The sequence below is a fragment of the Eschrichtius robustus genome, chromosome 13, assembly GCF_028021215.1.
Source record: "Eschrichtius robustus isolate mEscRob2 chromosome 13, mEscRob2.pri, whole genome shotgun sequence".
NCBI classification, from domain to species: domain Eukaryota; kingdom Metazoa; phylum Chordata; class Mammalia; order Artiodactyla; family Eschrichtiidae; genus Eschrichtius; species Eschrichtius robustus.
In genome coordinates, this window is record NC_090836.1 from 7,872,375 (window position 1) to 7,898,427 (window position 26,053).

Genomic DNA, 26,053 nt, shown 5'->3' on the forward strand with positions numbered 1-26,053 from the left:
GGCTTCTGCTGTGCAGCTGCCCAGGACTTACTGAGGTTGAGAGAACAAATAAATATTCATCAAAAGCCTGGGGCTGGTCAAAGGTGTAAAAGAGTTATTTTTGATGGGGACATTAACCAGAGCTTCATTAATCACACACATACAAGAAAGAATAAAAAGTTAGGTTTCTATAATCAAACATATGAAAACTTGAATTCTGTCTCCACCATTTCCTAGTGAATTGTGTTTGGGTGTTGCCTGATGCCATATGTTTTTTAGTTTCCCCATGTATAAAATGTGAATAAATAATAGTAATAATAGCTAACCTTTTTTGTGCACTTAATTTATGCCAGGTTCTTTGCTGAGCATGTTGCATATATTATCTCATTTAAGTCTAAGAGGTAGGAACTATTATCTCAATTTTCAGATGTGGACACTGAGGCCCAAAGAGCTGAAATCATTATCTTACGATTGCTAAAAATAATTTAAAATCAGTGGCTCTGCATGTGGCCTAGTGCATGGAAGGTATTCTATAAGAACAACTACTTTTATAAAATAGTATCTTCTAGGGACTTACCTGGTGGCGCAGTGGTTAAGAATCCACCTGCCAATGCAGGGGACACGGGTTTGAGCCCTGGTCCGGGAAGATCCCACATACTGTGGAGCAGCTAAGCCCGTGCGCCACAACTACTGAGCCTGTGCTCTAGAGCCCACGAGCCACAACTACTGAGCCCGTGTGCCACAACTACCGAAGCCTGCACGCCTACAGCCTGGGCTCCGCAACGCGAAGCCACCGCAATGAGAAGCCCGCGCACTGAAACAAAGAGTAGCCCCCGCTCGCCCCAACTAGAGAAAGCCCGCACGCAGCAACAAAGGCCCAACACAGCCAAATAAATAAATAAATAAATTTTTTAAAAAAAAGTAGTATCTTCTAATAGCTGATAATATTAAGGAGACCAGATACTTGAAAAAATAAATTATTGTCATCAAAGTTTACTCCTCCCATGGTTCAAAGTTTTCTGATTAGCAATAAAATATGAGTGCATAATTTTGAGGTTCTCATACTTTGAGGTTTGAGCAAGTGTATAAAATTGCATGTTCCAGTATTTAATCCCTGCAGATTTTTTTTGACTCAGTGATTCTGGAGTGCAGCCCAGGACTCTGCGTTTTCAACAAACACCCATTAATTCCAAGCAGGTAGTTAGTTTACATCGGCCTAGTAGACCTCTAAAGTCTTCCCCAGCAGTAAAATTCTATGATTATGTGACTTTATATACTTTTGAAAAAGTGTGTGTGTGTGTGTGTGTGTGTGTGTGTGTGTGTGTGTGATGTGTTTGTTTGCTTCCTTAGTAAGCAATTGAAATGCCAGGGAAAATGAGAAGTGCTCCAAATAACATGCAGGTCTTTCTCTTTGTGGGTATGTGTATTCCCAAGACCAAATTCCATAGTATTTGTTTGCTCAGTGATGTAGTATAAGGAGTGATGTGATTTCATTGGTAGAGATAATATTTTTTTAAATAAATAAATAATTAATTAATTAATTTTTGGCTGCGTGAGGTCTTCGTTGCTGCGCGCGGGCCTCTCTAGTTGCAGTGAGCAGGGGCTACTATTCATTGCGGTGAGCAGGCTTCTCCTTGCGGTGGCTTCTCTTGTTGCAGAGCCCGGGCTCTAGGTACGCGGGCTTCAGTAGTTGTGGCACGTGGGCTCAGTAGTTGTGGCTCGCGGGCTGTAGAGCTCAGGATCAGTAGTTGTGGCGTACGGCCTTAGTTGCTCTGCACCATGTGGGATCTTCCCGGACCAGAGATTGAACCTGTGTCCCCTGCATTAGCAGGTGGATTCTTAACCACTGCACCACCTGGGAAGTCCTGGTAGAGATAATCTTGATAAAAACAGCTCTAAAATGAATAAGGGACAGGTTCTGAAGTAAGGATAGCAGATTAAATGTTACCTGCAGAACTGCTATTCTCTACTCTGTCTAGTGACCAACACTCATTGGTATCAGATCATCCCCTCTAGGAAGCCCTGGCACCATATTGGCAAATTCTTCCTCCTTGGCTCTCACCTTTTTTGAAGATCTGTGTTGATCACTGCCTTCTGCAATAATCAGTCCATCACTACTAATTAGATCACATCACCTTTTTTTAAAAAAAATTATTTATTTATTTTATTTATTTATTTTTGGCTGCGTTGGGTCTTAGTTGCGGCATGGGGGATCCTTTGTTGCGGTGTACGGTCTCCTCTCTAGTTGTGGTGGGTGAGCTCCAGAGCTCAATAGCTGTGGTGCACAGGCTCTCTGGTTGTGGCGTGGGCTCCAGAGTGCGCGGGCTCTGTAGTGTGGCATGCGGGCTTAGTTGCCCCATGGCATGTGGGATCTTAGTTCCCTGACCAGGGATCAAACCCACATCCCCTGCATTGGAAGGTGGATTCTTAACCACTGGGCCACCAGGGAAATTCCCACATCACCTGTTGATTTAACTAAATTCAGTATCTTTGAGGTTTGAGAAACAGCTACTTGATATCAAATAGTCCCAAATTCCTTAGTGTGTGAACCTGGTTTCCTCCCCCCAACAAGAACCCCATGTTTTTCACCACCCCCAACCCATCCGCACGTTGGCTAAATGCACCACCAAGATCTCTTCAGTTTGTTACCAGAGGACAGGAAGAGTCAATTTCCTCAGTGCAATTAGAAACTCAGTACACTCAGCACCTTGGTTACTTTATTAAGCATGGCCCTGCCTCTCACATGTCCTGGTTACTTTAGACCTCCATCCACAGGTTCCTTAAAGGAGGTATGGCTACAACATAAAAAATAAAGTAGAAGTTCTTCCTATTAGTAATTTATGTCCTATACAGATAACCTTAAATCCTGATTATGGCAGACACAAAAGGCCACACAGTGTATGATTCCACATATATGAAATGTCCAGAGTAGATAAATCCAGAGAGGCAGAAAGCAGATTGATGGTTATTCAGGTGCTTGAGGGAGCAGGGAATAGTCATTACTGCTTAATGGATATGGGATTTTCTTTTCAGGGTGATGAAAAAAGTTTTGAAGGTAGATAGAGGGGGTAGTTGAACAACAATGTATGCGCTAAATGTCACTGAATTTTATACTTTAAATGGTTTTTTTTTAAAATAAATTTATTTTATTTATTTATTTTTGGCTGTGTTGGGTCTTCGTTGCTGGACGCGGGCTTTCTCTAGTTGCGGCGAGCGGGGGCTACTCTCCGTTGCGGTGCATGGGCTTCTCATTGCGGTGGCTTCTCTTGTTGCAGAGCACAGGCTCTAGGCACGCGGGCTTCAGTAGTTGTGGCATGCAGGCTCAGTAGTTGTGGCTCGCGGGCTGTAGAGCGCAGGCTCAGTAGTTGTGGCGCACGGGCTTAGTTGCTCCACGGCATGTGGGATCTTCCCGGACCAGGGCTCGAACCCGTGTCCCCTGCATTGGCAGGCGGATTCTTAACCACTGCGCCACCAAGGAAGCCCTAAATGGTTATTTTTATGTCATGTGAATTTCACCTAAATAAAAAATTTTAAGAGTCCTGATTAATTCAGAGACTTCAAGGGGCTGAACACCTGGAAAAAGGGTGAGAGTGATGATGGGTATTCTCTCAGCTGTTGGTATGTGAAAGCAAAGGAGAAAGTCCGTAATAAGAGAGGCAAAGGTGATATATACCCTGGAACAGAGAGGAAGAAAGAACAGAAACGGGAATGGGAAGAAAGAACCCAGACAGAAATGGGAAATTCAGTTGCTTACAGGGTGCTTACAGGGAACTGAAGGCTATGGGTGGGACTGTACAAACTTAAGCATCTCTCTGTCCCTGAACAAGAGGAAACACAGTATAAATTAAAGCATTGCATTATCTCTGATCAAAAATAAAAGCTGAAAAGAAAACAAGAAAACATGTGCCCTTGTAAGAGGTGAAAGTAGAAACAAGTTGAGTAATAAAGATGCTACTCTAATCTCATTGATGGAAGAGACCATGTGTTACGCATCTTTGTATCCCCAGCACTGTGCCAGGCTCAAAAGTTGTTGACCTAAAGATAATGACTGACACTGACATGGGGGCCTATGTGCCAAGTGCTATTCTTTCTTTAAAAAAAAAAATTTATTTATTTGGCTGCATCGGGTCTTAGTTGTGGAATGTGAGCTCTTCATTGTGGCATCTTTCATTGCAGCGGGCTCGGGCTCAGTAGTTGCGTCTTGTGAGCTCTAGAGTGTGTGGGCTTAGTGGCCCCGCAGCATGTGGGATCTTAGTTCCCCGACCAGGGATCGGACCCGCGTCCCCTGCATTGGAAGGCAGATTCTTAACCACTGGACCAGCATGGAAATCCCCCAAGTGCTATTCTAAACATCTAATTCGTTTGATCTTAAAATAGTCCCCAGGGTTCAAAGACATTGTGCTCTCCTTTTACAGATGAGGAAACTGAGGCACAGAAAGGTTAAGCTCACAATGATGGAGTCAGGATTGACACCCATGTGGCCTAGCACAGAGTTTGTGCTCTGAAACACTTTCTCAATTTCCTGAAGAAATCAAAGAAACCATGATGAAAAGGTTGACTAAACTAATTCTCCATCCTTCTGAGAAGAGGAAAAACATGATGATCTTCGGCATTTCGCATGTTCTTCCATGTTCTTGTAACCGAATCCATGGCTCACAAGTACTGGCTGTCTCCACAGAATTCCAGAGAAGCACAGTTGCTGGGTAGTGCGTGTGGTGTATGAAAGCAAAACGGTCGCCTGCAGTGTAGATTCCCTTACAAACCTTTAGCAAGCTAGTGAACTACCTCTGATTTCTAAACAAGATGTTATTGAGTTTTCCTTTTGCAACTGAACGAGCATTAACCTCAGTTTTAGACTTGGTTCAGGCATGGTTCTGCCCCACTAAACTTTATCCAGTCAGTGGGGCTCTTCATTTCTCTGAACCTTGTTCCCTGTCTGAAAAATAGGAACAATGATCCCTCTGCTGCCCACCTCACAGGGTCACTCTCTGAATGAAATAATGATGTTTGTTAAAATGAATGAACAAACAAAACACCTGGCAGAGCAGTAGACTCCAACATGTGAGGGAACTTTGGCCGCAACAAGGACCGAAGAGTTCAGGGCCGGGAGCTCAAGGCCAGGACGTCTCCCGAAGGCTGTTGGTCAAGCTGTATAGGTTTCCGGCCAACCAACTCCACCTTCAGCCAAGTTGTGCTGAAGAAGTTGTTCAGGAGTTGCTCCGACCAGCTGCCCCTGTCCCTTTCCTGGATGGTTGGGAAGATGAAGTTTCCTGGCTGGGAGGACAGAATGGCTGTGGTTATGGGAGTTATACCCGACGATGCGCGTGTCTCAGTATAACCCCCAAACTGGTGATGCACACCTGCCCAAAGTTCAGGTGTGCGCTTCAGGGGAGCAGCCGCGCCCAGAGTCGCATCCCAAAGGCTGAGCTGCATCCCCAAGGCCAGAGGCAAGATCCTTACTTTCCACCACCTGGCTCTGGATTCCCCCAAGAGCTGTGGCACCGTCCTGCCCTCCGGTCCTCTCAAGGGTTGCAAGGTGTCCAGGTGTCTGGGCGAGGCCCAGGGAACACCGCACAGCTCCACCCATCCTGTCTGCTCTCCAAGCGCCAGAGGCCGACCCGCCAGCCGCTGCTACAAAAACGAACCTGCCCTGCTAAAAGATTTTTGGATACTTAAAAAATTAAGTTTAAATTAGGAAGCTCAGGACTTCCCTGGTGGTGCAGTGGTTAAGAATCCTCCTGCCAATGCAGGGGACACGGGTTCGAGCCCTGGTCTGGGAAGATCCCACATGCCACGGAGCAACTAAGCCCGTGCACCACAACTACTGAGCCTGCACTCTAGAGCCTGCGAGCCACAACTACTGAAGCCCGAGCGCCTAGAGCCCGTGCTCCGCAGCAAGAGAAGCCACTGCAGTGAGAAGTCCGCCCACCACAATGAAGAGTAGCCCCCGCTCGCCGCAACTAGAGAAAGCCCACACACAGCAACGAAGACCCAACACAGCCAAAAATAAATAAATAAAATAAATAAATTTATTAAAAAAAAAAAAATTAGGAAGCTCAAACTGTTGAGAAACTAGCATCGGTGGCATTGTACACCCTTAGCAGGCTTCCATACCTCTCCACGCAAAAGCTAATCCACAAGGGTCATCTCACTTTGTCACAAGAGAAAGAAAGAAGAGAGTCAACCTACTCAAGGACAGTTAGGGAGAAACCAGTCGGCTTAACTAGGAAAAAAGTCCCATAGTTTTACTACATAATAGTCTTACAGGCGCCAAACCTTTGAATACATGGTCTTGTTAATCCCCAGAACCACTCAGAAGGCAGATGTATCACCACAAATTTACAGTTATAACAGAGGTTATTACCTTAGGACCACACAACGTGGGTGCTACATCAGGACTGGCCCGGAAACCAATATCAGTTCTTTTACATTACTTGAAACAAACAGGATGATACAAATGCACCTGATTTAGGGTCTGGATGCCCCATGTTTAGATGATATATTTTTTTAGTTTTTTTTTTTTTTTACATGGCAAGAGAAATTATTCTTGTCCTATGTCATTAGAACATACTGTGATTCTTCTGAATTGTAATTTAATTATTCATAATTAAATTTAATTATGAATTTTTGTACTTTAATTATCAGTTTATTACACAATGCAGGTCTTTCGATCCTGGGTAGCTAATGGCACAGAAAAGAGCATAGTTGTTTAACACAATTAAGTTATAGCTCACCTTCCAACAAACAAATTGGTTTCTCTTAATAGCCAATTAAGGAGCTGCCGTGCATGATTTTATATGAACATTTTTGAAATACTTTTTTGTTTTCACATTGATTTTGATGTTAATATTACACATTTTCATAGGCTGATTTGTTTTTGTATTACTTTATTTTCCTTCCCCCCTAAATCTCACCCATTTTCAAGAATGAATGAATATATGAGTGTTTTTCTGTGCAATTCTCACTGCTCTCATTGTAACTCCTTGTGTTTGACCATTTGGGACAGAACAACATATTAGGAAAACATGACACAATTGATACCTCAATGCCCATCAATCCCTTAAGTATAATTCAGGTTATTTTCCATTAAAATATTTCCTTATACTTGCTCAAAGTGCATCTATTACTTTTTAGAAGAGTTGGGGGGAGGTGAGTCTCACAAACATATGAGATCATTCCGAGTTCAACCCTTATTGATTGGTATGGAACTCCGATAATGTACTCCCCAAAACTACAGAGTACAGATTTATGGCTGGGTAAACACACAGAAGAAAGGAAAAGGTAATGAAAGAGGAAAACACCAGAGACAGAGAAAAGAATTTCAGGACCCCGGGTTAAGAAAAAGCTAGAATCTTACTGAAAGTGATTGGACAAATTGAAAGAAAAAAAAAAAACAACCCGTTATCAGCTATTTTTAAAACCATTGAGGGTTTGAGGTGAAGTGAAGCTCATTTTGTCAACAGGAAGCTATGGGCTCTGCACCTCTATTTATATAATAAACAACATTTGCTTTTCCATCTTGGGTTCTGCCCAGAAGTTGTCGTCTGAGGCTGCTTCTGGCTCTGGTTGACTGGTTTTTAGAAAAAAAAAAACCAAACTGTGGCCACCTGTTCCTCTCTCTACCACAGAGAAAGTCAAGTCACTTTCGCTGGTGTTTGGTTAGTGAAAAATGCTAAAACACACAAGGATTTCAATTTTTAAATTTATTTATTTATTTATTTATTTATTTGGCTGCATTGGGTCTTTGTTGCTGTGCGCGGGCTCTCCCTAGTTGCGGCGAGCGGGGGCTACTCTTTGTTGTGGTGTGCAGGCTTTTCATTGCAGTGGCTTCTCTTGTTGCGGAGCACGGGCTCTAGGCGCGCGGGCTTCAGTAGTTGTGGCATGCGGGCTCAGTAGTTGTGGCTCTCGGGCTCTAGAGCGCAGGCTCAGTAGCTGTGGTGCACGGGCTTAGTCGCTCTGCGACACGTGGGATCTTCCCAGACCAGGGATGGAACCCATGTTCCCTGCATTGGCAGGCGGATTCTTCATCACTGTGCCACCAGGGAAGTCCCAAGGATTTCAATTTTTATTGGAGTGTTGTATTTTTAACCTAATCTTTGCCTCCCTGAATTTGACTAAACTCTAAGCACAGTCCTGCCCCGCCTCCACTGTGCTGCTGATGTTCATTCTACCCTGTAAGGTTCCAGATGGATCGGTATGGAACTCAGGTCGTCTTCACCACACTTTGCAAATTCCCTTCTCCCAGACAGATTTGTGAATTCCCAGAGCCTCCGGGTTCCCCTGCTCTGGTGTCAACCCATCATCCCTCTGCCATCTCCTTATCCCCCTTATCTGGTACTCTTCCAACTTCTGTTTCTTCTCAGATGTCTCTCTTAACTGTGTTACAGCTGCTTCAGTGCAGAAGGAAGGTGAACCTTAAGAGACTGCCAGTTGCTTGCACCTCCGACCAGGTGTAAAGTATTTGGCTAAACATCAGCTTTCACCACGAGTGCCCGAGGCAGACGAGGGAGGAGCTTGTGGCTGGCAACACGTACTGCTTGAGGTCATCAAAAGTGGGGAGACAGCTTGGGGTTTGCACCATCTGAGTCAAATGAATACTTAGAGAAAGTGTGCAAGGAGCTCTTTTAGAGAGTATAGTGCACACTTGAATTTCCAGAACTTCTTCATTCAAGGAGGAAGGAGAATTTTCTTTAATCGGAAGCATGAAATATGGGAAAAGGTTAGGCTCAGAGCAGGATCAACTCAATTTTGGAAGAGAAAATAAGAGTAAAACTTTTTTTTTTTAGGTGAGGTGAGTAGGCAGGTGAGTCTCTTCAAGGTACCAGGAAGGCATTCAGTCACAAGTTGCTTAATGGTACTTTTACCCAATCTGTTAATTGCAACATTAAAGATCCATTTTTTAGTTCAAATAACTCTTTTTCATCAAGTTCCTTGTTTAAGAACGTTGTCATTTGTGTTCACCAGGAAAAAAAAAAAATATTATTACCATAAAGAGTGAAATGTTTTCACATCCTTTTACGGGGAGGATCAAGGAGAGAAAACTAGAACATCGGGAACTGAAATGGGTCGAGAGTAAAATGCAGCAAGAAGGAGGTGAATGGAATTCTGCAAGCGGGGAAGAAAGGACAGAGGGAAAGAACTAGGATCAAAACCAACCCCCCAAAACTGCCCTGGGACTGTTCTTAGAGGAAAGTTATGAGGGAAAATAAGCCTTTGTAAGGATAAGGAAAGAAAGGACGGAAAGTGAGTTAGAAGTGTTGGTTCACGTATAGAGAAGAGTACAAAAGGCAGAGGATATCAGAACAGTGAGAAACGGCAAAGGACGGGAATTTGATGATGCAAAAGAAAAGCGAGGGTGAAGCGCAAAACTTCACCCAGTAAGACTAAAGGAGGCAGAAAAGAAATGGAATTTTCTGGAGGACCTAGGAGGGGACCACGTCTGGGGGAGAGTAAACAAATTTGTAATGTTGGAGAACCAGTGGTCAAGTTGTGGAGGGAAGGAGGAAACAATGGAGAAGAGCAGAACAGAGAAACGTGAGCGATGCTGCTACTCAGCTTTCAAAAAGGGATAAAAGCCTAAGTTCAGGCCTTCTTTCTTTCTTTGTTTTTTCAATTAATTAATTAACTTATTTATTTTCGGCTGTGTTGGGTCTTCGTGCGAGGGCTTTCTCCAGTTGCGGCGAGCGGGGGCCACTCTTCATCGCGGTGCGCGGGCCTCTCACTATCGCGGCCTCCCTTGTCGCGGAGCACGGGCTCCAGTCGCGCAGGCTCAGTAGCTGTGGCTCACGGGCCCAGTTGCTCCGCGGCACGTGGGCTCTTCCCAGACCAGGGCTCGAACCCGTGTCCCCTGCACTGGCAGGCAGATTCTCAACCACTGCGCCACCGGGGAAGCCCCAGGCCTTCTTTCTAAACATAGAAAAAGAAATAACCAGACCAAAGACCACTGTCTTCTGAGAAGGAAATTGGGAACATTTATTTTAAATGTTTAATTTGCAATATACCCAATACTGGGATTGGGGTGCTTTCTGGGGGGAGTGCCACCTCTCCGTTCAATAGGCAATCAGAGGGTCAAGTTCATGAAGAGACTCAAATGATTCTTGGAAACTGTGCCTATGAGATGCCTCTACAGTGGCTACAATGTCCATTGACTATGTCTGTCTATATACGAGTACATTTGCTTTGAGAGATTGGGGTAGGGCTTACATGCTTTGCCTGGTTAGAATGCAGGTTGTCTTAATGTTGTGTTTCTTTTACTCTTTCCTGTAAACCATCAGGTAAACTTTATACTTGTGTGTTAAAGTTCAGGTCTGAATTCCCTTCTTATGCCCCAAATCAGGCTACTCTAGAATCCATTTGCACAATATAATCTCTACAGATTTTGGTAAGTGGTGAGGATGAAAGAAGTACCAACCACTCAAGGAAATTGGGAGCAATGATACGGTTTCACATTAAGTTCTCTAATTAACTTGTGGAGGTGGGCTAACCCCCATACTACCATAAATGAGTGAGTAAATGAGACTTGCTAGCCCTACTTGCCGACTGAACAACTGCATGAAAAATTGAATAGTTTTATACCTGGTGTACTCCTCTCTCTTTAGCCGCGGTCTTGTATAACTCTTGGCTCTGGAGAATTTTCTACGACTACAAAAATTACCATAATTCTTCTCCTAAAAAGGACCTACCAGGCAAATGTTAGGACAATCCAGCAAAATAATTAATAAAAGTAAAGGGGACTATGTAGGTGAATGGGGGTTAATCTAGGAAACTCTTGAATGAAAAATAAAGTTCCATGGTTAGTTAAGGTAGACAGTGATAACGTCTTCCACCCTAAGATCTATCTCAAACAGATTCAGTAGTTAATTATTATTTTTAATAATTTTATTGAAGTTTATTTTCCCTTGAAATTGTATGCAGAATGTTTGTATCTAAGCCACATGGTATATCTACTAGGTCTATGATATGGGGAAGCAGCAAAACCATGCAATACTACAGACTATTTTAAGTACTGAAAAATGAGATAAATGGATGAAAAATCAAGAAGTAAGGACAAAAGCTAGACATTGCGATGGGATTGGTTTAAGAAATACTCATGTCTACGGGTTGGCTGACAATGGTTGGACAAGAAGTTCCCTCTTAGAGCATTCTCTCCCTCCCACGCACACATTCTTTCTTTCCTCTTCCTTGACATCACAGACCACTGGGTCTCTGCAAGTTCACATCATCACAGGGAGGAAGGCGGAAATAGCTGGAGCGACGGAGTCGCCTTGGGGGTAGACCAGCCATCTGACGGCACAGTTCATCTAGAAGAAAAGCAGAGCATAATGGGATGAGGATGCAGGTAGATGGCAAGGCCTCGTGTCTTAAGGAAAGGGAAGACTGCAGGGTGGTGTAGTGAAAAGGTTGAAGAGAAATAGATCAGGGTTAGAACCCCAGCTCTGCCACTTACTGGTTATTTACTCCCTACCAGAAAGTTTAACTTTTCTGAACCTCACTATCCCTTTCTGTAAAACAAGCATTAAAATACCCACCTCAACAAGGTAGTTGTCAGTATGAAAATGAAAAAATGGATACAAAGGTACCTAGCACACTGGTGGTCGGTAAATTTTAGTTTCCTTTATACATCTTGCTCCCAATTCTTCTAATCGTGGACTTATTAAACAGCAAAAATATGAGGTCCAGTCATTCAATATATATTTAAATATTTACTATGTGCAAATGGCTAACTTTAGCAAGTCCCCTGAGACACTTGAAAGTGCCTAGAGTCCCAAATACTCATCCTCAATGTCAAGGTGCTTCCCTTGCAGGTGGCTTGCATAGAGCCAATTGGGGGCAAGCAGCAAGTTTCCTTCTGCGAAGTTAAGTACAGCTCTTACTCAGGGGCTCCGTGCAAGGCGGGCTGCTGAGTCAGAGTGGTTTTCATGTGTGGTGCCTTTGCCGACCACAGCCATCGTTTGGGGCTGGCCAAGGGCAAGGTGAGAAATATCTTTTTTCCCACCATGCACAGTCTATAACCACACACTCTGGACCCTTGTAAAATCTTTCTACCTTCCTCTACCTCTGACATTTCACAATAAGCAAGGTAAATGGTTCTTGGAATTGGTGGACTGTTTAAAAGGTAGCCGGTGTCTAGGAGTCCAGTTGATTTTTCACATATCCAAATGCTACTGCCTCCAAATTAGTGGCTTTCCCCGGCGCCCCCCCACCCCCAGAGTTATGAACGTGGCTGCAGACTAGTAGAGACTGTTATTTTTAATGGCTGACTTGGCCTTCCATCTAGAACTCTGGTGAATGATCTTCAAAGCAACCAGAGCATCTGAAATTTCTATCTATATATAAGAGAAGTTAGGGGTCACTGTCTAGTTGGAAAGAGATCTGGGGAGGGGTGCTTTTCTTAGGGCTATGTATATAGTAAGCATACTGCTTTCCTTAGATTGTTTATTTGGGGTAAGTTGGTGGAACAGGGGCTATTGTAAGTCAGGGAGTAGCCTAAAGCCCTCCTGCAAAGCCAGACCTTGGATCTGTTAGCATCTTGCGCCTCATTATCACTCTCATTACTGTCCCTCCCCACTAAAAAGCCAGTCTTACCTTTCATGACTTCATGCTCTTTACAGACAAGACGGGAGCAGACCTCATTGTTGATGATGTACATACGCCGTAAACTGCCACCAGTGCAAATGTCACGGTGCAGGAAGGAGATAGAAAAAGCATTGAGAGGGAGAACTAGCCTAGACCTGTGATGCCTCTTCAACTCCTGTATTTCCCACTCTTCCCTATCTGTTCTCCCCTTATCTGGATTTCCTTAAGTCTTTCAGACTTCTTCCTCCCGCTCCCCGTCCCACCCCACCTCCCCAAGTAGTGTAGGAGATGGAATGGGATCAATCACTCTTCTCGGTGACACTTTGCTCACTCCACCTAGACTCAAGCGTCATACTCCTCCCCACTATTCCCTACTATTTTCTACCTTCACACTTGGATGTTTAGCTCCAGCCTTTTTCAGTGAGGTGGTAAATTTGATAGACTGGAGTTTCCCTCATGATGATCCTACCTCCAGCCCCCACCCTCATTTGCCTTCTAGCGTCTACACTTGTTAGTCAAACTGTTATCTGTGTGCCTCAATCCATACTCCACGTTCTCATCCGCACCTTCAGGAATAGCTAAGAGGGTTATGCTAAAAAAAACGTCTGCCCCTCCAAAGACTGAAATTCCACAGTGGCTGCTCATTAAATAGTTCCTGACATGAAAGCACTATCATGGACGATGCTCTCTAGGTGTTCTGGGGCATTTACCTGGTAAAGCATAATTGATGGATGCATTGCTTAACTGGCCGATGCACAGAGTAGAGTCTTGTGCAGGCAAATTTCTCATCCCGGCACTCTGAAGAGGCCCAACATAAAAAACACGGGGAGGCATAACAAACAGGCATGAACAAAGGGTTAAGGGGATGGAGGAGGGGAGATAGAGTTGGGGAAAACCTACAAAGTAATCTCTACAGAGGATCACTGTAAGTTGGGGCATGTTCTTCCTGTCACCAAAACAAAGCAATAATAGAAGTTGGCTAAAAAATGAAATTTAGGTGCTTCCCTACCTGGAAGGAAAGTGGGTTAAAATAGTCCCTGAGGTCTCTTCTAGGAAAAAAATCCTTCTAGGGTTATACAGGTGGTAACATGAAATATCAAATGCTAGCAGTCCCATTCTGAAGAATTTGAATTCTAAGGTGGGTCACTATTTCTCTGTTCTGGTGGTTTTCAACCCTATCTGCACATCAGAATTATCAGTACATTAGAGAAAGCATGACATCTGCAGTAATATGGAGTCCTTGCAGTCACTTCCCAACCCACTAACCAACAAATAGTGTCCAAAGGTAGTTTAGGGAGAGGACTGGTCTGGGACCATGCAACAGTGGTCCCATCTTTTTCCCATGACTTTTAGAACAGGAGCTCGTAAAACAGTGGGGTGGGGTGGGAGGATAATGAAGAGTACTACAAATACGCTTTGAGAAAGAATTGGAAATAAACTAGAAGATGTATCAAGTATCCTCCCAAGAACAAGGACAAGGAATTCTCAGGAAGGAAAAAAAAGCTTAAAAAAAGACATGCAAAAGACAATCATACCTGTGGTGGTATTTTTATCGGGCGAGGCTAGAAGGCAAAAATTTTATTCAGTTATTACTGCTTCTAGAAGTCACTGCCCTGTAACTGTCATGTTGCCTTACTTGAGACCCACCTGGGGCACCCATAAATAGATGAATTAATAACTCTTTTTTAACAACTTCTAAAAGAAAACCCATAATGGGGTGTTTTGATCCACACAATGGAAGAGATTTAACATGATTTTAAATGAGTTTTGTCTTTCTCCTTTCTCTCCTAGAGAGTTGAGAAGCTCATTGTATTGAGAATATCTTTGTTTCTATCAAGAGGCAAACTTAGTAGAAACACAAGGCAACGAGCCATGCTCAGAAGAGCGTCATCCGAGAGCTAAGGGGAGAAAAGATTATTATCCTGCTGTGGAAGCTCTAGATACATCATCATGGGTTCTTGGATAAAAGTTATTTGGTAAAGAATAGCAAGGGTCATAGTCATATCCAGCCCTAACCTAGGGGCAAGTTAAATACCAGCGAAGTTTGTAAAATGGAGAATAAGTCAAGGAGTAAGATGAGTCTTGAGGAAATAGACTAACCACGGGAGTTATCTGTAAAAATGTCTTTGGAAGCGTTGCTTATAGGATACCATAGGAAGAATGCTATACCTATCCCATGGTTTCAATTACAGGTTTATATGTTGAGAATTCTCAAAATTATATGTCTAGCCCAGATCTTTCTCCTAATAAGCTCAAGACCTACAAATCCAACTGCCATTTTGTGGAAGAGTTCATGGATTTTTTTAAGAAAAGATCCTTCCATATCTCAAACTGCCTTATCTTTCCCCTTCACCAATTCACATTGGTGCCACCATCCACCCAATAGCTACCATCTACCTAATAGAAAACTGGACATCATCTCAACAATCCCTACTCACTGACAGCTCATTTCTCTCCCTTACCTCTAATGTAGTTCAGGCCATCATATTTTATTGGGACTAGGCAAAAGCATTCTCGCTGGTTTTCCAGTTCAAGAATCTGCTTAGGACCTTCCTTTGCATGCACTATTCTCTGATTGGTTTTCATTTCCATTCTAAGCCTTTGCCCATATTGTTTTCTTTACCTAAAAGCTCTTCCCCTTTCTATTCACTTGTCTTTCAAGAATCAACCTAGTCAATATGCCTTCCATAAAAGCCTTTCCCAACTCCCAACACAAAGTATAGTCAAGGACTCTTTGAGTCTTCCACAGCTTCTTTTGCTTATCCTGATTATAGCATTTGTAAAACTGAATAAGGTTATCCATTCCTTTGTCTATCTTGTCTACTAGATAAAAGATATCTAGAAGAAAATCAGTTTTGTTCACCCTTGTCTTGCCTTTACCCATCCAGTCTCAGAAACTTGGAGAGAAAAATCAAGTCTTGGTATTTTGTGTATCAAACCCCTTGCGCAGTTCTTGCTTGTTAGGGGATCAAAAATGTCTTTAATTTAAATTATACTGTTGGACAAATGTGCTACATAAAATGGTAGCCCTAATTAGGATCCTTCACCAGCCATACTGCCTTCTGTCATGGGGGATAGGGAAAGACCAGAACGGGCCCGGTGGCCCTGGGATCCCAGATCTGAACTTACCCAGGTCATCTGTGGGAGGCTTGATATCGGCCAGAACTGAAAAGGCACAAAACAGCGGTGTGAGGAGGGTTTCGAATGGGCAAAGGGGAAGGCAGAAGGCAAGAGGGAAGAATATAGATAACAGGACAAAGTCAAGACTATGGCTGGGTTTGTGTATTATGTCCAAGGGAATAAAGTTAATTGAAAATAATTAAATATTTTTTGAATATTATTTGGCCTGTTGACATTATACTAATTTTTGGAAGACCTTAATTCATGCTTTTTTAAGCTATTACTCCACTTTGCTTCCTCTTTTTAGAGGACTAGGAGGATTCTTTCCTTTTATCCCACTGTCACTGAACAACATCCCTTTCCCTGTGATAAAAATACACGATCAATTCAAGAGCTGGAATAAATAATTGTGAATATTAACAAGAATCATGCCATCTTTAAGGAGATGAAACATACCTGCAGGAGTGAAACCTACCTGTTTCATCTGTAGCAGGATCATTCACCAGGTCTGCAAAGATACAACATAGGGAATGAAAAATGCAAGTCGGAAAAGTAGCAAAGAGGAGCAGGATGAAAGGATGATGATCTAAAAGGAGGCAAGATTGAAGTGAAAGAATGTGGACTCTTGGGGAAAATATAAGGGGGCGATAAAAAGATGGGGCATGTTTAAGCCCTCGGTGGCATCTAAGATAGACAACAGAGCTCTGAACCTCAGCAAGTCCCCTACATACAAATGAGTTCCGTTCCGAGAGCACGTTCGTAAGTCCAATTTGTTTGTAAGTCCAACAGAGTTAGCTTAGGTACCCAACTAACACAATCGGCTATGTGGTGCTGTACTGTAATAGGTTTATAATACTTTTCTCACGAATAATACATAAAAAACAAACACAAAAAATAAACATTTTTAATCTTACAGTACAGTACCTTGAAAAGTACAGTAGTACCAGCTACATCACTGCTGCTTTTACGCTTGCTTCTGGACATCCTGGGCTTGAAATAAAGATACTGTACTACTGTACTCTATACAGTACCGTACAGTAAAGTACACAAAAGCACATCCACTTGTAGAGGATGCACACACGTGACAATGTACGCCAGACATGAGAACTAACTTAGGTGATTGGACATGAGAATGTTCAAATCTTTGAAAGTTCGCAACTTGAAGGTTTGTATGTAGGGGTACTGTTCTAGTCTTCCTTTAAGGAAGGATGTACAGACCTCAACCCTTCTATCCCCAGTTTGAAAGCAAAGAAATAAACAAAAGAGTATCCTACTAGGATCTTCTGTGAATGTCTCTGGAGTCACTGGAGTCACATCATCTGCATAAAAACAATCGGGAAACATTTTCTGAGCATTCTCTGTCCCCCACCCCTACCCTTGCACTCCCAGTAAGTGAAATTGACAAGCACAGTAGACTCATAGTAAGATCCCGAAGTGTTTTTCTTTCTTTGCTTCCCAGCCTAAGTCCTTTCCCCCTGTAACCCAAACAAATGTCACACTTTCCTACTTCCATGAATATACCTGTACAGTCCTAACCCTAGAGAGTCCTTCTCCCTGTGTGCTCCTTATTTAGAGGAATTAATGAACTACATGGCCATTAGACAGTCCACCACAGGCACACCCTTTCTCGGTTAGACTTTGGTTAAGCGTTGGACTGCAAGAATGACTTCTTCATCCTAGCATATAATAACAAATACAGCTAATTTGGGATTACTATGTACTTGCTTTTACAGATGGTAAAACTCTGGACCAGGAGAATAAATAACTCACACAAGGTCATAGAGCTTGTTAATAATTATAATGGATTGATGACCTCTTTGCGATACTTATTTAAAATGAAAATTGTTTCTCTCAAACAGACGGTGATTTTTAAAAACTTTCTATTTTATATTGGAGTATAGTTGATTAACAATGTTGTGATAGTTTCAGGTGTACAGTAAAGTTATTCACTTATACATATACATGTATCTATTCTTTTTCAAACTCTTTTCCCATTTAGGTTATTTAATATTGAGCAGAGTTCCCTGTATACAGTATACAGTCCCTGTTGATTATCCATTTTAAATGTAGCAGTGTGTACACGTCAATCCCAAACTCCCTAGCTATCCCTTCCCCCCCGGTAACCATAAGTTCGTTCTGTCTGAATCTGTTTCAAACAGACTGTGATCTTGATATTCATAATTTGGATGTAATTGAATATCAGTCTGATGATAGGCTTTCCACAAAAGAGTGTTCACAAAAGTAACATTGGTAGTTTTCTGATGCTCAGTGATAAGTGAGATAAAGAGAGGGGAGAGGAAATGCCTTGTTGTTGGTCCTTGGAAAGTAAATGCCAGAGGGGAAGAAATAAAAATGGTCCAGGTCTTAAGGTGGAAGCTATTTGGATAAACTAAGAAAACTGTACCTGAAACTGTAACTAACAGCAATTCCTGAAACAAATAGTCTCTGCTTTAAAAAGCAACATAACAAAGCAGTGTGAAGAACTAAATGTTTGTTAAACATCCCACCTGTAATTAACCTTCATTGTAAATGGCTTATAGTCATAATCTGTTTTACCCACTAGAGGTCAGCAAAATCACAGTTTGCCTTGAGGTCCGCTGACAAATGTCAGATTTAAAATCTGGTGAGAATAGCATTTTTATAAAGCATGTCAGAGTTACTGATCCTTGCGCTAGAAGCAATACACAAAACATTTTGAAGGAATTTCCCCTGCTTATTCCTTACCTCATCCTTTTAAAAAAAATTCCGGATAGAAGGTCATCAGATCTGACAACAGCTTCATCTTTAACACTCAGTATAAGCTTTTGTCTTCCGGAACAAATTTTGATAAAAGGAATTCAAGTCTGCTCTAGTCCCACAGGATATTTGAAAAGCCACTGACCTGAACCATTCCAGAGGCTGTAAGAAGGGAGTGGATTCTCCCCGGGGTGCAGCCCTATCCTGCCCTGTTTCCCATTCTCTCCAGCTACATTCCAGTCCAAACACGCACAGAAACAGAGGGAGCAGTGCACGAGCAAAGGGTTTGAGAGTATCCTGGCTGTCTCCTCAGAATTTCAGGCAGAGTACTAGTTTTCCATATATTCCTCAGTTTACCCATCTTTTCCATGAGCTACCACCATCTGAATGCTTTATTAAGGATTCGTGAGTGTTCCCTGAAGGAACATTTTCATCATCTCTTGTACTATCTCTGCATCACAAATCATAAAATAGGACTGGACCTTAACCAGCCCAAAGAAAGGAATTTGGATTTTTAGTTTTGCTACTGCTGACTATGACCTAGGTTCAGCAACGTAGGGATTCAGACCTCCATAGCCACAACAGAGAAAAAAAAAAAAAGCTTTTCTATATTTTAGCTTCTCTACCAGGATGCACAGTAAGGAATGATATTGTGCCTCAGTATACACAAAGAAAACTGAAACAAGTTTAATAAGATAATACTTTACTCTGGTAATGTACTTGCAGTGTACTCTATTTTTATTTTAGTCTATCCTAACTCATTAAAAGCCCCAGTTGTGACCCACTCATTTGGTTTCTGACCCATTAACAGGTTGCATACTGCAGTGCTCTCAGGGGTTGGGAAAAGCAAGAGAACTTATGTTAGATACCTGGAGGCAGCCTGGGAATGTTGATTAGAGTATCCTTCATCAAGCTGAAGGAAGTGGCCCTTTGGAAGCCAGAACTTTTGGGTTCTGTCTGATTGTGCCACAGTTGCTCTGGTGCTGGGAAGACTTCTTATGTCTGCATTTTAGTTTCTCCACTATTACATGGTTAGGAAAATGTTTTCTGTTAGGATCTGTGGGCATTTTCCAAGGGAGTGGAAATGAGATGGACATAGAGAAGGTTTGGGGAAAGTTATTTCAGTAGTTCAAAAGAGAACAAGAGGGGCTTCCCTGGTGGCGCAGTGGTTGAGAATCTGCCTGCCAATGCAGGGGACACGGGTTCGAGCCCTGGTCTGGGAAGATCCCACATGCTGCGGAGCGACTAGGCCTGTGAGCCACAGTTGCTGAGTCTGCGCATCTGGAGCCTGTGCTCCGCAACAAGAGAGGCCGCGATAGTGAGAGGCCTTGCGCACCGCGATGAAGAGTGGCCCCCACTCACCGCAACTAGAGAAAGCCCTCGAACAGAAACGAAGACCCAACACAGCCACAAATAAATAAATAAATAAATAAAATTTAAAAAAAAAAAGAGAGAACAAGAATTTTATGAATGGGCTCTTGGTTCCCCGACGAGGGATCGAACCCGTGCCTCCTGCAGTGGAAGCTTATAGTCCTAACCACTGGACCACCAGGCAGTTACCAGGATAATAGGATTGTTGAACTAGTGAATTAGATCCTATTATTTCCCACACCTTGGCAATGCATCTCTGTGTTGTATTACAAATTCTTGAACTCTAACCCTTCAGCTACATTGTCCTAATAAGAACCTCATCAGAGCCCAGTTCCAAGGGTTCACCTACCTCCTCTTTGGCTGCTGACCCCTAGGGGTGTCCAGTCTGTATCAAAGGAAGGAGAAAATGTATGTGAATGAGTCCAGCTCTATACCCCGTAAAGCTTGTATAAGATGAACCAGAAAATGATGGGAAAATTGTACTTTATCTTCCAGTGTTTTATTTCTGTTATAGCTCAATATAAAAGTACTCAGACCGTTAGTGCTACACACAGACTAGGGAACACTCAAAGAGAGCAGATTCCTGAGAACAAAGGCGAGCTCTGCTATGCCCTGACTCAGGAGGCCCTCTTGCCCTCAGGCCAGCCAGAAGGGGTAGGGCCCTGATCCACACACAAGGCCAGCAGACTTTCTGATATCCCATCCTTCTGTCCCCACAGCCAACCCCTCTTAACTGCACTACTGAACAAGGCCAAAAATTATCATCTCACAGTCTGCATTTGGCCGAATGAGAAAAAAAAAAGAGTAGGATTTTTTGAAAGCCAAGGTTCACTTTCTGTGGTCAGTCTTCTAGTTTGATTCTTTGAAATCTGTGAAGATCATTTTTCATTTGTGTATAGATGTGGCAACATATTTTCTGTGTGCATGTGAATCAGCTTGTGTGTAGGCTGGTACTAGTGTTTCCTAGGTGTATATATTCCCACTGTTTTCCTTCACGGTTTAAACTTGAGTTTCTTGTGAGGTGGTCCTTATATGTTTGTGTATGCATTTGTATATATCAGCTTCTTTATCCTTTGGTTTTTTTTTTTTTTTTTTTTCTTCACTGCCCGGCTTGCGGGATCTTAGTTCCCCCGACCAGGGATTGAACCCACGGCAGTGAAAAGTGACGAGTCCTAACCACTGGACCACCAGGGAACTCGCTGTGTTCTTCTCTTTAATGGCAATTCTAGAGCTCAATAGCAAGCATCTCTCCTCCTACTCCCCTTCAGCCTCATTCCATCCACTCTCTAACATACACCTCCACCCACATCTGAGGAGCTGACATTTTAGGGAGAAAAAAAAGGTAGGGACTCACCAGAGGGAATGATGAGTGCAGTGAGAAACAGCACCACTTTGGGTCCCAAAAGCAGCATATCTGACAGGTGGGTGGGGAGAGTAGAGATTTCAGTTCCAGGCAAGGATATCTGTAGGATCTCTGTCTCTGCATCTTCCCAGGAACTTTCCTAGTGCCCCGTAAGTCTCAGACCCTTCCTCTCTTTCACTCAACATTTCTCCTTCAAATTCTACTCTTTGATCATCTGCCATTATTCTCTCTCCTTTTTTTCTACCAAGTCAGAGGAAATTTTATCCTCTAAATGGTTCACGACGGCCCCCACCCCGTGGCCTCTTTCAACCCTAGTGTCTAATCTTCTGTTTTGAAATCTGTGGCTTTTTAATATCATCTGCTCATCTTGGTGTCTCCTCATTGGGATTCCATGGATAATTGGGATGTCTGTTCAGTTCTAAGTCAGTGGCATTCCCCATTGCCCTCTTCCAGCCCTTCAAAACACACACACACACACACACACACACACACACACACACACACACATTCCCTACCCCTGTCTATTTAGGGTTTTAGACAATCAAAACAACTCACTGTTTATGGTTCTCTGCTCTTTCCACCGAGTCCTTTGGTTGTTGAATGTGTCTCTCTCCTTCTCACTCTGTTCCACTTTGGCTGGAGAGTAAGATGAACAGGGCCACTCCCTGGAAAGGACTTCAAATTTGGCCTACTCTGAAACAATGAGATGAGGGAGAGCGAGGAAGAGAGAGAGAGAGAGGGAGGGAGGGAGAAAGCCGGGCTCGAGAAGTCTGATGCTGTGCTACAATATGAGGCTGGGAGGAGAAGGGGGATGGGGCTTCGCAGCCACTCACACCCTCATTCCAGAGGTTATGACCACATTGATGCTGATCCCTTGAAGGGTTGGCTGGCGCTCATATATGCCTTTCTTCCGTGCGCCACGTTCTGGCCCCGGCCTCCCTTTCTCCTTGGGTTCCTTCTTACCTAAAGAGCAGCTCCCCGGCCCCCTCCCCAGTCACGCGCCCAGAATCTATTTTTCTGGCTATCTTCCATATTGGAATCGTTCCTCTAGCCCCCTTTCTCACTTTTGTTTTTTTTTTTTAATAACAATCTTTTATTTATTTATTTATTTATTTATTTATTTATTAATTTTTGGCTGTGTTGGGTCTTCGTTTCTGTGCGAGGGCTTTCTCTAGTTGGCGGCGAGCGGGGGCCACTCTTCATCGCGGTGCACGGGCCTCTTCACTGTCGCGGCCTCTCTCGTTGCGGAGCACAGGCTCCAGACGCACAGGCTCAGTAGCTGTGGCTCACGGGCCCAGTTGCTCCGCGGCATGTGGGATCTTCCCAGACCAGGGCTCGAACCCATGTCCCCTGCATTGGCAGGCAGATTCTCAACCGCTGCGCCACCAGGGAAGCCCCTCTCACTTTTGTCCTTTTAGAATTCCACACTAAAAAATTTCTTTGTATCCTTTTGTTTATTTTTTTAATTTATTTAAAAATTTTTTTTGGCTGCATTGGGTCTTAACTGTTGTGCACGGGCTTTCTCTAGTTGTGGCAAGCGGGGGCTACTCTTCATTGTGGTGCACGGGCTTCTCACTGTGGTGGCTTTGCTTGTTGCGGAGCACAGGCTCTAGGTGCGCGGGCTCAGTAGTTGTGGCTCGCGGGCTCAGTAGTTGTGGCTCGCGGGCTTAGCTGCTCTGCGGCATGTGGGATCTTCCTGGACCAGGGCTTGAACCCATGTCCCCTGCATTGGCAGGCGGATTCTTAACCACTGCGCCACCAGAGAAGCCCCTCTTTGTATCCTTATGTTTCTCTTTTTTCTTTGCCTCTTTCTTGACCTCCGCGTTTGACTCTCCCACCAGCCCCCGCCCCCGTCACGCGCCTTTGAGAATCTCATATATTGCTACATCCAAGCAAACAGACAGTACATGAGTTTTGTCCAAGAGGAGGGCTGCTGTCTTAGGAAAAGTTAAGGAATATAGAACCCTCATCTTTTTGAAATGTGGAGGAGCTCCATGAGAGGAGATTCCAGCCTTGTGTTGCCTTTTGTCTTTGTTGACGCTTATATTAAGAATCTTGGTTTCTGGAATCTTAAGGACAAAAATGCTATCAGAAGCCCAAAGAAAACTGGGAGCCAAGTTCATTCTGCTTGCCTTATTTTCCATCAGTACTTTCCTCCATGTCACGTAATATGTATATAATGTTTTCTCTGATCCAGGAGCTATAAAAACTTTGTCTTCACTCTTATTCCTAGAAACTCTAGTGCTTAGACCATTACAACATCTCCACTTCGGAGGAATAAACTTGAATTACAGAAACTTCAAATCTGAAGAATGGTTGCCCTTATGTGCCCTCGCAGTGTGTAAATTTCAAGTTATCTGTTAGCTTCTTTAGTCTATATTTTGTATTTCCCTGACGAGCTAAATTAGAGAAGTGTACAGGTAGACAGAGCAGATAGTATTAATGGATTACAGACCAAAAGAAAGAAGAGAGTAAATGATGGAAGGGAAGAAGGAAGGAAGAGAGAGGGAGGGAGGGAAGGAAGAAGGAAGGCAGGAAGGAGGGAAGGAAGGAAGCTGTCACGAGGAAGGGAGAGCTATGGACATAGTCAGAAATAAGCATATAGCACCTCTGGTTTCTCTTAGGAAGCTATACGTGCTCCATCTCTGAGATACATGGGTTCTGGTCAGTCCCCAGAACAAATCTGTGTGCAAAACCCGGCTCTTCCTGATCGGATCTGTCCAGAACTTGATCTTTTCCCGTCTGTTCCACAATGAGAGTGCAGAGGCTACAGAACAGATGTCTGGGGAGAGCCAGGGCAAGAAAAGGCAGGGAGGCAGGGGTGGGGGTAGAGACAAAAGCAGACGCAAAGCAGAACTAAGGCAGGGCATACAACAGAGAGCCTAGGGCCACACTCATGTTTTCCGTGAAGCACAGACAGATGGAGAAACTGAACTCAGGCCAGTCATTTGGCAGGGACAGTAATGACCTCAATGTGCTCCCAGCCAGAGACTGTAGCTTAGGAAAGCCTCCCCAGGCAGTAGGAGGGGGCGCTTTCCTAGGGTCTCAAGGGGGAGTCTGAAGTTAGGGCAGTAAAAACAGGAACAAAATGTTCAGAGCAAGGCAGAGGGAGCAGGCAGGCAGCGAGCAGGCCCTCGGAAGGAAGGAAGGGAGAGGAAGCAAGGAAGCACGGCAGGAGCTGGCAGAAGAGCAGAAACCACCATGTAATCTTTCTTGGTCATTCAGGAATGCCGGTTACTTGAAAGTACTTGGGTTGATTTCTTGTTCATGGCAGCTCTGGTGGCCCCTCCTAGCACAAGTCCCTGTTTGTTTTCAGAGTCTCCGCTTGGACCCCCAGTTTTAGAGATCTTCTGATTTACTTTTCTCATTGGTGGTTATCATTTAATTACATCAAGTCAAAGTCAGCACCCATGGTCAGGAATGAGCAACTGCCATCCAGAGATGTGAGCCTAGACTCTTCCGAGGTTCTCGCTGGCCCTGGGGAAAAACTCCCTGGGCAGCAGCCCACATGCTCATCCAACACAGGGTGGATCTCCTGCGGGTCGAGGATGCAGGAAAGTCCTCCATGGAATTGACTGGCAGGTGAAGAAGCGACTTAATGTAGGCGATCTAATGTCTGAGACATCCAGGAAAATGTTCGTTTTCAAAAGAGGTCTCCAATCAGGGGATGATGGGTAGAATGCAAAGAAAGAGAAGGGAGACAGGAATGCGAGACAGCATGCTGGTTTATTCATCTGTTTACTGGCCTGTGAAGAATACACCCATTAGCTGAAGGCCTCTGGGCAAACGTACAGAAACGTTATTACTACAGTCCGATCCAACTAAATTAAATCCAGGGCCTAAACACACACAAAAATCCCATAAAAGGAAGGAAAGGAAGGAAGGAAGGAGGGTTATACGAGGTGGGTGGTGGTGGTGGGGGGGAGTGCTGTGTGTAGAGGGAATGAAGCAATAAAGTGGTAAAAGCCAAACTTAAGAGATGGACCCAGTGGAGGAGTTAAGAGCCAGCAAACATATGTCCTCAGAGAACTTGGGCAAGGGAAAACTTCCCGCTTCTTAGTAACCCATACCTCTCTGTTCTTCACGCCTCCACGCCTTCCACTTTCTGTTCCTTCCTTTCTGAAATATATATCCTCTTCCCAGCTCCAGGAAATAAATGCTGATGTGTACATCAAAACCCAGCCCCCATGCTGCTCTTCCCGGAAAACTTTCCTGGTCCCCTTTGCTTCTGAATGGTTAATCATTCCCTCTATTGAGCTACCTCTCTTTTTTAATCATTGTGGCATCAGCTTTATTATATTCTTTATAAATTTATTTTATTTTTTTGGCCACACCACGCAGCATGTGGGATCCCAGCTCCCCAAGCAGCAATCGAACCCCTGCCCCCCTCAGTGAAAGTGCAGAGTCCCAACCACTGGACTGCCAGGGAAGTTCCCCTCAGCTTTATTGTATTCTTTTTTTTTTTTTAATTTATTTATTTATTTTTGGCTGCGTTGGGTCTTAGCTGCAGCACACGGAATCCTTCATTGCGGTGCGTGGGCTTCTCTCTAGTTGTGGTGCCCGGGCTTAGTTGCCCCACGGCATGTGGGATCTTGGTTCCCCGACCAGGTATTGAACCTGCGTCCCCTGCATTGGAAGGCGGATTCTTAACCACTGGACCACGAGGGAAGTCCCTATATTCTTTGTTTTACATGTCTGTGTTCTTGATTAGACTGAGAGGTTCTTACTCGTCTCTGGCTGACATAATGATCAGCACAGAACAACTCAAAAGTTGGTCATTTGAATTGAGGTGAGATGAAGACTCGAAATATTTCGGGAGAGAAACATTCAAAAACTGAGTCAAATGCAAAGTAAAGGAGAAAGTTCTAGAGAAGAAAGTAGTTTGAGAGGATACAGGAGTACAGCCAT

General features: G+C 43.7%; 1 protein-coding gene across 2 annotated transcripts; it reads right to left on the reverse strand.

Moving 5' to 3' along the window:
* Window positions 1-9,927: 9,927 nt before the first annotated feature.
* MFAP5 (microfibril associated protein 5) lies at window positions 9,928-21,946 on the reverse strand. 2 transcript variants are annotated; one of them, XM_068561221.1, is made up of 10 exons: window positions 21,701-21,945; window positions 21,137-21,196; window positions 20,132-20,167; window positions 16,950-16,994; window positions 16,151-16,183; window positions 15,685-15,720; window positions 14,091-14,117; window positions 13,266-13,353; window positions 12,565-12,638; window positions 9,928-11,279 (listed from the first exon to the last, which is right to left on the reverse strand). In XM_068561221.1, the coding sequence occupies exons 2-10, from the start codon at window positions 21,192-21,194 to the stop codon at window positions 11,167-11,169; spliced, it is 510 nt and encodes a 169-aa protein (XP_068417322.1). In that variant the 5' UTR covers window positions 21,195-21,196; window positions 21,701-21,945; the 3' UTR covers window positions 9,928-11,166. The 2 variants fall into 2 exon arrangements, with proteins under 2 accessions (XP_068417322.1, XP_068417323.1); XM_068561222.1 differs by lacking the exon at window positions 20,132-20,167 and having other exon boundaries at window positions 21,701-21,946.
* Window positions 21,947-26,053: the final 4,107 nt, after the last annotated feature.